Source organism: Zalophus californianus, chromosome 9, assembly GCF_009762305.2.
Source record: "Zalophus californianus isolate mZalCal1 chromosome 9, mZalCal1.pri.v2, whole genome shotgun sequence".
NCBI classification, from domain to species: Eukaryota; Metazoa; Chordata; class Mammalia; order Carnivora; family Otariidae; genus Zalophus; species Zalophus californianus.
In genome coordinates, this window is record NC_045603.1 from 50,844,195 (window position 1) to 50,854,307 (window position 10,113).

The 10,113-nt window shown below is 41.4% G+C and overlaps 1 protein-coding gene across 1 annotated transcript in view; it reads right to left on the reverse strand.

The window, feature by feature from the left end:
- The window catches only part of LEMD3 (LEM domain containing 3), a 64,144-nt gene extending 54,305 nt beyond the window's left edge, over positions 1-9,839 (reverse strand). Inside the window, exon 1 of the mRNA XM_027594865.2 lies at positions 8,281-9,839. Within this exon, the coding sequence (XP_027450666.2) occupies positions 8,281-9,823 (1,543 nt within the window). The 5' untranslated portion in view covers positions 9,824-9,839. The remainder of the gene's footprint in view (positions 1-8,280) is intronic.
- Between the last annotated feature and the right edge of the window lie 274 nt (positions 9,840-10,113).

Below are 10,113 nucleotides of genomic sequence, written 5' to 3' on the forward strand. Positions count from 1 at the left end.
AATATATTATGGCTTCCACATGATGTTATCCTATTTTCAGACATTATTATCTCCATTAGTATAAATTTTTATAATCCTTTTAAGAAGTTAATTTCCTTAGAAATAAATTTTCAAAGGAATGATGTCAAACAGATAAAATTTAACTACATGAAACAAATATTAAAACCTAAACACTTCCTTCCTGGTCAACTCATTTAAAAATTATTTTGACAGTGTTAATAAAGATTATTAAGTAAATCAAGATTTTTTTAAAACTATCACTTGTGAGAATCAGGTTAAAGCACACATTATTAAAACAGCAAAGCAAGGTTACTGCTTAAATATACTGCTACTGGTTCACTTTAAAATCTTTTAAAAATAAATTGAGTATGGAAGTCAAAATCTAAAGTTATCAAACAATAATTGTCATTAAAATTTCCACAATTAGTATGAGGCTATGTTCCCAAATTAAATGGTAGCATTTTTAGTGTAAAATAAATGTAAGATTAAAATAAAGATGTATCATTATAATTTTCATAAAGAAGTTACTACTACTACTTGTTTTCCATATATTTAGGAGATTTCCAATACTTTAAGGTATACTTCATTTTTAAACTACTTATAGACTAGATTAAATCTCTTTGTGATGTTATAAATTTCTTTGCAGTAAGGTTCCTTTTATTTATATAAAATATTTTTCAGACAGGTAAAGTTCATCTAAAATATTTAATGAGCAAGAGAAAGTTTTAAAACTTTACAACTCTACTGAGAATCATGAAAACATTTGATTTTTTTTAATCTTTTTTTTTTTAAGGATTTATTTATTTATTTGAGAGACAGACAGAGTACAAGCAGGGGGAAAGGCAGAGGCAGAGGGAGAAACAGACTCCCCGCTGAGCTGGGAGCACGACATTGGGCTGGATCCCAGGACCTGGAGATCATGACCTGAGCCGAAGGCAGATGTTTAACCATCTGAGCCACTCAGGCACCTGAAAATATATGATTTTTAAAAAGTATCCCTGAAATTACAGAATGGATCATTTCCACTGAAAGAAATAAAAAGCACAGAAAAAACACATATGAAGTTTTTTTTTAAAGGAGCAAAAAATGGGAGCACAATTATACTATACTTAAAGGTCTTTACATCTTGAAAATTGAACAATGGAAAAACATTAAGTTTTAAAGTGGTAATAATGTAAAATGAGAGGACTACTTTACCCACCAGTTTTGAGACTGCAAATCTTTTAAAAATTAGAAATAGTATCATGCTTTACAGTTTTACATATTATAGTTTGCATTATATTCCAGCAGACTGACCCATTCATATATCAATGAATTAAGGAGTTAATCTAAAACCTTAACTAAGGAGAAATAGTCCCACATGATTCCTAATTGTTGCCTGAGTACAAATTTATACGTCCTTGTCCTAAAGTTGTTAGATTTCATAGATTATTCCAGCATTTCTAGGATTTCATGCATTAATCTGCTTCGCCCATCCATATCTTTCATAATTCTCTGGATAACAATAATGGTAGAGAACATATACACAGTCCTTTCGTACTTACACATGTTAAAAGGCAATCAAGCACAGTGCTTAAGACACACTATCTGAATCCAAACACTGCCTCTGTGCTTACGAGCCACATGACCCTGGACAAGTTCAAATTTCTTCATCTACAAAATGGAACAAATACCTACCTCATGAAGGTTAAATAACAATGAAAACTGTCCAGCTCAGTGCCTGGCACATAGTGCTATATAGGGTTAACTGCTGTTACTATTATCATGTGTCATGTACTGAGCCAAGTACTTTACATGCATCATTCCATTTAATTCTCACTTAATTCTATTTTATAGATGAGGATACTGAGGTTCACAGTAGTTCAGCAACCTGACTTTAATAGAAAAGCAAGGGCCAATATTCAAACCCAGATCTGCCTCCTTAATCTAAGCCCTGGTATCTACGCCAATTTTCTCAAACTAGGCTCCCTGGATATACTCATGGGGAATTCACATGTTTTCACTCTGATGATTTTTATTTTAAATTATTCTAGAGATAATTTTCAAATGAAAGACATTTCCACAGAGTAGATTTTATTTAAATCATCAAACTGGGATATACAAACCTCTGGTGTTCCCAGGAATATTCTTTGAGGCCTAGAATTTTTTTTTTTCCTTACAAAATAGTCAACTTTGAAAAACTTTAAATGTAACATTCAGCTTTCATTCTTCAAGAATGAGGGAAACAACTATTTTTCAAAATCCTTATGCCTATTTCATTATACAAACCAAGTTTTGGAACAAGTGGCTAGTCTAATTACTTGGAAAACAATATTTTTTTTAAAAAAAGCAACTATAGGGATGCCTGGGTGATTCAGTTGGTTAAGCATCTGCCTTCGGCTCAGGTCAGATCCCAGGGTCCTGGAATCAAGCCCTGCATCAGGCTTCCTGATCAGTGGGAAGTCTGCCTCTCCCCCAGTTCATGATCTCTCTTGCCCTCTCTCTAATAAATAAAATCTTTACCAAAAAAAAAAAAAAAAAGAAAGAAAAAAGATCAACATGATCATGCTAGTCTTCTGTTTAAAAACCTCCATGGATTCCTACTGCTCAACTTACAGAATCAAGTCCAAATTTGGAAACAGAGCTTCTGATCATTTGAGACTAATCAAGCTCACAGTGAATTCTCCCCTTTTACAAAAGGGTGGGATTTATCATCTAATATCTGATATACTTCTTAACCATTTTTGTGACTATTAATAGTGGAGTGGAGGCTTCTGCAAGAATGAGATTTCTTTTGCATCCTTCCTAGTACTGAGTATTGTTAGGTACTGAGGAGGTAACCAACTACTGGGTTGATGATGAGTTAATTCAGTGCATGTAAAGTGGGTATCTGATATGTGATCATTTTCAATAAATATTACTAAGGAATGAACTTATGCCAAGGATACTGATGTGACGTGGGTCTACTGAGCAATTCCCCTATGCCAGGCAACAACACTAAAAACTTTACATACATTACCTCACGTAATGCTTAAAGCCACCCTGAGGCAGGTATTACCATCTGCATTTTTAATATGAGGGAACTGAGTTATCGTCTAGTAAAGTCACAGAGCAAATATAAGAGAGAAATGAGAGTCAAACTCAGAGATGAGTGTAAAGCCTGTGCCCTTTACCAGTGTATTCACTTCCTCCTACAGAAATATTTCCTCAAGAAACTGTAATCAAACTGGCACAACGGACGTACACAATTATAATACTCTATAATAAATGCTATGAAGGATGTATAAGATCTTATTTGAGTATACCCAAATTCCAGGGTAAAGAGGATGGGAGTCAGGGAAAATATCCAGAGTGACACTTTTAAGAATGAATAGCAGTTCAAAGAGGAAGAAACAACCTTCCCAAAGAAGGGAATAATGTGCAAAGGCATAAAGGCACAAAATTTCATGACATATTCAGTGAACACCAAGCAGTATCCGGAAAGCTCCAGTTATCCAGAAAGTAAAATGTGGTAAGAGGAACTGGTAGGAAATGAAGCTAGAAAAGCAGGCATAGTCAGATCATGAACAGTTTCGCCGAAGAATTTAGATTTTATCCAATGAGTAAGAGAAAGCCGTTGAGTAATTTTAAGCAAGAGAGTGAATTATTGCATTTGTGTTTTAGAAATATTGCTCTGGCACTGAAAATGGATTGAAGAGCTACAGCCTAGAAGCAGGTACACCTGACAGAAGACTACTAAAGCAGATCAGGCAAAAGACTAACTTAGAGCAACAGTGATGGAGAGAAAAAGATTCAAAAGACAATTGGAGGTAGAACTACAAGACTTAGTAACCAACTGGATTGAGGTTTGAGGTTTGAGGTTTGGTAGGAGAATGAAGAAGAAGGAATCTAGATAAATTCAAAGTTCCTAGCTTGAGTCCTGGGTAGATGGAAGTGCTATTGACTAAAGCAGGGAACAGAGCCGGGCAAACAAGGTGAAAGGAAAGCCAATGAGTACAGAGGATGGGTACTTCTGGAATATCCAAAAGAAACTGTCCAATAAACAAACAGGTAAGTCTAGAACTCAGAAGAGAACATTTAAGGCAAAAATATAAAATCAGGAGGTATTAGCCAGAAACTATACAAAAGGATGGAACCAAAGACAAGAGTCCCAGAGACCACCAATATTTAAAACACAGACAGACAGGAGTAAATGAAAACTGGGAGAGAGTAGTGATACAGAAGTCTGAAAAGGAGAGAGTTGCACAAAGAAGTTAGTTATCACTGTACTGAATGGATCAAAGAGGCGAAGGTAAGAACTTTAATGCCTCTCTTGGATTTGGCAATTGAGTAACTTTTGACTCGAAGCAGAAGTTACAGAGGAATGGATGGTAAAGAAAGCTAACTAGACAGGGGTTGAGTGAATGGCAGCTGCAGCAAGAGATAACAATCTTGGCTGAGAGGACAGGAACAGCTGGAGGAGAACAGAGGGTTGAAGAACATTTTCAGGGTGGCAGAGATTTTAACATTTTTATAGGATGTTCTCATCCTTTCTAGGGACCAGTGGAGAGTGAGATTTTTAAATTATGCCTTGTACTTAAACTTAGTATATAGAAAATAACTCATCATACAAGGTTAAGTGAAAAAACAAGTTGCAGGGTATGTATACGTGTAACATCACTTTAAAATGAAATTCTGACTCCTTTCTGTGGCCCTCAAGGCCTATAGGTCCTTTATGACCTGGCCCCTGCCTACTTCTGACTCCTTCATATGTCATTCTCCCTCATTCACTATACCCCAGCCAGACTGGCCACTCTATTCTGATGCTTCAACTTGCCAAGCCGGTTCTTGCCCCAAGAGTTTTGCACTCGCGTTATTTCTGCCTGGAATGCTTTTCTCCCTGTCAATGGCTAGTTCCTTCAAGACATTCAGGTTTCAGTTCAAACATCACCTCCTTAGAGAGGCCTGCTCACCTGTAATATTCCGTATCCCTCTACCCCCGGGGCAAAGTTACTATCATTAACTTGTATTAGCAACGATCACCCTCTCAAAGTCTTATTTGTTTACTTGTACATCACCCCTCCCCCCACCCCCAAAAAGCTTAAAATGATGCTTGGCACAGAGCAGTCACTCTACTGTTGAATGAAAATGTACACAAACACACACATATATATGAATGTATATATTTACATGAAAAGCATTAAGAAAGTTTTGAGAGGTATTACCTGAACTTATTTATACCAGGGGTGAGTGGGAGACGAGAAGGAGAGGTATACAATACCTATTCATTTTTTGCTTCATAGATCTCTACCCACACTTTCTACAAAAATCACGTCTTTTATAATTGGAAAACAATTTTTATATAATGACCACATGAGCCTAAGATAATCAATCTATTCTGCACCTCCATTTTCTTTTGTTGGGTTGTCATGACCTAATCTCACTGCAGGCTGATCCTTAAGTTGTTTTGGTAGGACAGTTCAAAGTTAGAATCTTAAACCTTAGAGCTAGAGAGAATTTAGGGGAGGGATCATCTGCTCCAACCCCCTAGTTTTACAGACGAGGAAGCAGAGACTTATAGTAATTTAATTAATAAAAGTAATTTAATTAATAAAACTAGGGTATTGATAAAAAATTTTCAAAGACCAAATGATTAAGAACTATTTAAAAGGCTAATCTATTATATGTTATACATAATTTAAATGACAACTAATAAAAGCTTACTAAAGCTTACTCTCATATATAACCTACAATCTTCTGGTGAAATTATTACTCAAAGTAAAACTATTTCCTTAAGCACATTATTTGACCAATGAACCCTATGGTTAAGCTCTGGTTAACCATTATACTATGACAAAGGATTTAGAATACATAAATATAGGGAGGAAAATTATTCACCGTTAGGTGTGCAGACTAACTGAATTAGCAGGCACTTCTTTCCACCAGGTATACAGTAAATCAAATATATAATATAGTTAAGGATTCATTATATTTTGATTCAAATTTCTGTATCAATGTCTACAGTGTATTTTTAATGGAATTTAATAAAAATTAAACGCTGAATAAGAAATGCACTACTAAATATTTACAGAAATGACTTAACTATCTCTTTACATATATACTGTAGTTTACCAGGAATACAACAAATTTTATCTAAATTTCTGAATGCCACTTTATGTAAAGTTATTTAATAAACTATCTCATTTGATCCTTACAACATCCCCAGAGAGAGCAGAAATTATTACTCCTATTTAATACAGAAGAATGAGGCTCAGAAGTTAAGGAACTTAAGTCATTTGGACAAGTCCTAGGACCCACATCCTCCACCTTTAGCCACTGTTGTTTCCATCACCCAAACTACTTTACTTTTACCATTTATTAAAATACAAAAACACAATTTCTTCCCTGCCACACTGGTGAAGGTGAGGGGGCTACTAAAACCCTCACAGTCCCATCCCCTTCTATTCCATCTGAAATCTCAGTACTTAAGAAAACAAAACTCATTCATCTTAACAGTGAGGAGAAAGATGTGACAGTCACCTTAACTGAGAAATCGTGCTCATCAGTAACTCGTTATGAAATAGATACTGCTGATAATGTCATTAATTTATGTGAACTTTACTAGTTTAACTTCTAGTGTGACCTTATTTCTTGTTCTTCCAAATCATCTAAGACAGAACACAATATACCACTCTTGCTCCCAGGGAACTAGTTAGAGTGAGTGCTGGGTCTCAGTCCTTCTTCTAACCCAATTAAGCAATACAGTAATAATCTATTATATGATGACCTTGGAAATGGCTATACCCAAATCAAAGGTTACACTATTCTGACTCCTACTTTATCTAAATCTGCTAACTGCACATTCACTATTTTGAAACAAAACAAACAAGAGTAAGGCTGATTTTATAAACACAAATCATAACAAAATGACTTCATGCTGGGTGAATGGGTAGGAGGTTTCGGGGGAGTGGAGTGAGGGCCCTAACACTGAGAAATTATATCTTCAGCAGTCCATCACACAATACATTTCTCTCTTTTAATCTGTGTAGGCATCCTTCTAATCGATATTAGCATCATTTTACTGATAAGGAAAGGGAAGCTCAAACTCTTGCTTACTCCTCCTTGCTCAAGGTATTCTAACCACTCTAACCTACAGGAACGCTCTTGCTCAACTCAAGCCCTTTCTTATCATCTCTGCCCAGAATGCTCTCCTGTCTCCCTACAATGCTGTCTCCTCCTGCTTCAGGTCTCACCTCAAATAGCAGCTACTCTGACCATCTCTCAAGTAGTCTATACCAACTATTCCATCCTTATTTCCTTCACAGAATGATCTGTACTTATCCTCTTGTGTTGAAGGACAGAAAGACCCTGATTTATCCTACAGTATAGAAGATGATGCTGGGCTTGAATGAATGAACACACCACACCTGCCCACAGCGCTTTAGAGCAAGTAAATGGCAGGGCCTAAAAACCAATACCAGATAAATGATAAACTCCTGCCCTGCCCTACCACTACTTTTTCACTGGTATGAGGGAAGATGCTTTGGCCTGGGCAATCAGTTCTTTTTTAAAGATTTTATTTATTCATTTGAGAAAGAGAGCGAGCAAGCACAAGCAGGGAGAGAGGCAGAGGGAGAGGCAGAAGCAGACTCCCTGCTAAGCCAGAAGGCGGACGCCAGGCTCCATCCCAGGATCCCGAGATCAGGACCCTGAGGCGAAGGCAGATGCCTAACCATCTGAGCCACCCAGGCGCCCCCTGGGCAATTAATTTTGAGCTGTGTCTTCCTACCTTCTATATTCGTTCACGTTAAAGGAAATATAGAAACTATAGAAAATACAGAACCCAAGAACTTAATATCCCAAAATATTTAACTGGAATTTCAAGAGCTCTTCCATTGCCTTCTAGAATCACAACTGAATTTGAAAAAACATCTATGATGTTCCATAACAATCAAGATACTTCAAAATTGTTAATTAACTGGCATCTGCACACATAGTTAATTTAAGGCTAAAAAGTAAATTTAAGTCACACACATAAATGCATTTTACTAACAGGCTTGTAATATTTTGTTCTTCTATAAGATGCTTTGAATTCCCCAACAGATCATACAGAGAAATTTTAAAACGAGGCCATGGGATGATCGTTCTGAGAATGGCAATAATGTTCTTTCTTAAAGAAAGATGACACAAATGCACCCGATCTGCTGCCTTGTCACTATGTTCTTGCAGACAGAGGTCATCTCGTGTAAAATGCCCAGTGTGGTTACAAGAGACCCCTAGCAACATCCCCTTTGTTACCTTACCCACAGGGCATATACTTACTGCTGAGCCCTCCATCCTCGGATACTCCCGTCCCTCTCATTCCTAGGTAAGTCAGTCCCAGTATTAGGAAAAATAAGCAGGCAGCAGTTAAGAGAAACATCGACAAGTAGTGGGCACTGAAACCCCCTGTAGGGGACACCTCCTCCCGTTTAAATTGCTGGAGAAGTTCCTCCTCGGGTTCGGCAAGCTTCGGCTTGTTGTATGTGTTTTTCAGGTAGGTATGATTGGAGCCCGTATGATTGGAGTGATTGATCCTGAGTGAACTAGAGGCAGCCACCGACGCACCGGGAGGGAGGCTGTTGGAAAAAATCCTGGGGGAGTCCACACCGAAGGCCCCACCGCCGATATGATTATTGGTTTTGAGAAGGGAGCCTGTGGACGAATCCAAGGTTGAGTCCATGTCAGTCAGTGGCGGGGGCAGGAGAGGGGCCAGTTTCTTAGTGTTGACACGGTACCTAGGAATGGGGCTGGAGTCCAGCGGATCACACCCTCCTCCCTGCTCCGCCGCCGCCGACTCTTCGAGGTTTCGGCTCCTGTCTAGACTCCCCGCAGCCGCCGCCCTGTCATTCATCGGGATTCCTCCCCCTCCCTGAACTGAGGTCTCCAGCCGGCCGCCGGCAGATTTAGCAGTCAGCGGAGAGAGAGGCTTACTATGGCTCCGTCTGGGCCGATGCCGGGAAAGGGAGTCGTCCTTTAATACCTGTCTGCTGGAGGCCACGTCGTCGTCGTCCTCTTCTTCCTCCGAGTCCGAATAGTTCTCCCGGCAGCTGTAGGAGAGAAGCCGGCTGCCATTCACGGTCCGGCTCGCCCACAACGGCTCCTCGGCCTCTGGGTCCCTGTCCTCCCCGTCGTCCCCCTCCTCCTCCTCGTCCTCCGCGGCTCCATCTCTCGCCGACGGGGTCTGCAGCTCGGGAGCCGCCGGCCGCCTGGCCCCCCACCACGAGTGCGGCTTCCTTCGCTCGGCCGAGTTGCTGTTAGTCACCTCGCTGGCGGCCAGGGGCGCCGACAGCGGCTTGAGCCCGCGGTACGGGAGCGAAGCCCGGTCTTTCCTGCTGCTGCTACTGCCGCCGCCGCCGCCGCCGCCGGCCTGGTCCCGGGGACTGGCCTCCACGTCCGACTCGTCCGAGCTGAAGCCCAGCAGCACTTTGCTGCCAGCCGTGGGGGCGGCCGAGGCGCCCCCGGGCCCTCCCAAAGGGCTCTCCGAGGCCGAGGCCGAGATTCGGCCCAGGCCCCCCGGAGTCCGCAAGTAGGAGAGGTCGCCCGAGACCGGCCGGACCCCTAGCCCCGTGGCGGCCGCCGCCGGTCCCGCCGCCGCTACGGCGGCGGCAGCCGTGTTATTGTTATTACTGTTCCGCGTCTTGTTGCCGCGGCCCCCAGACCGGTGCTGCTGCTGCTCTTCCTCTCGAAGCTTCTTCAGCTTCTTGAGGTAGACCGGGCGGGTGCTCTCCGTCACTGGGCCAGGAGACAGGCCGTAACGGCGGAGCTGAGAGAAAAGCTCCTCATCCGAGAGCTGCTGAGGCGCCGAAGCCGCTGCCGCCGCCATTTTCTCTCCAGGGTGTTTTACAAGCTCCGCGCTACCGGAAGTGACGCGCCGCCCTAGACCCTGAACTAGACCGGGCTGCGTCGCCCTCCCAGCGCCACAGGCGCCTTGACCAATGGGAGGCGCGGGAGGAGCTCACCTGAGCGGGAAAAGGCCACCTGAGCGGCGCGCGGCTCACCAGGCGGAGAGTTTTTCCCATCCAAGTACTAACCAGGCGCACTCTTCCCTCTCCTTTCGGTCGCCTTCTCCCGCAGTTCTCTGTTCTGCCCTTCCAAGTGCCTTTCCCGGGAGTT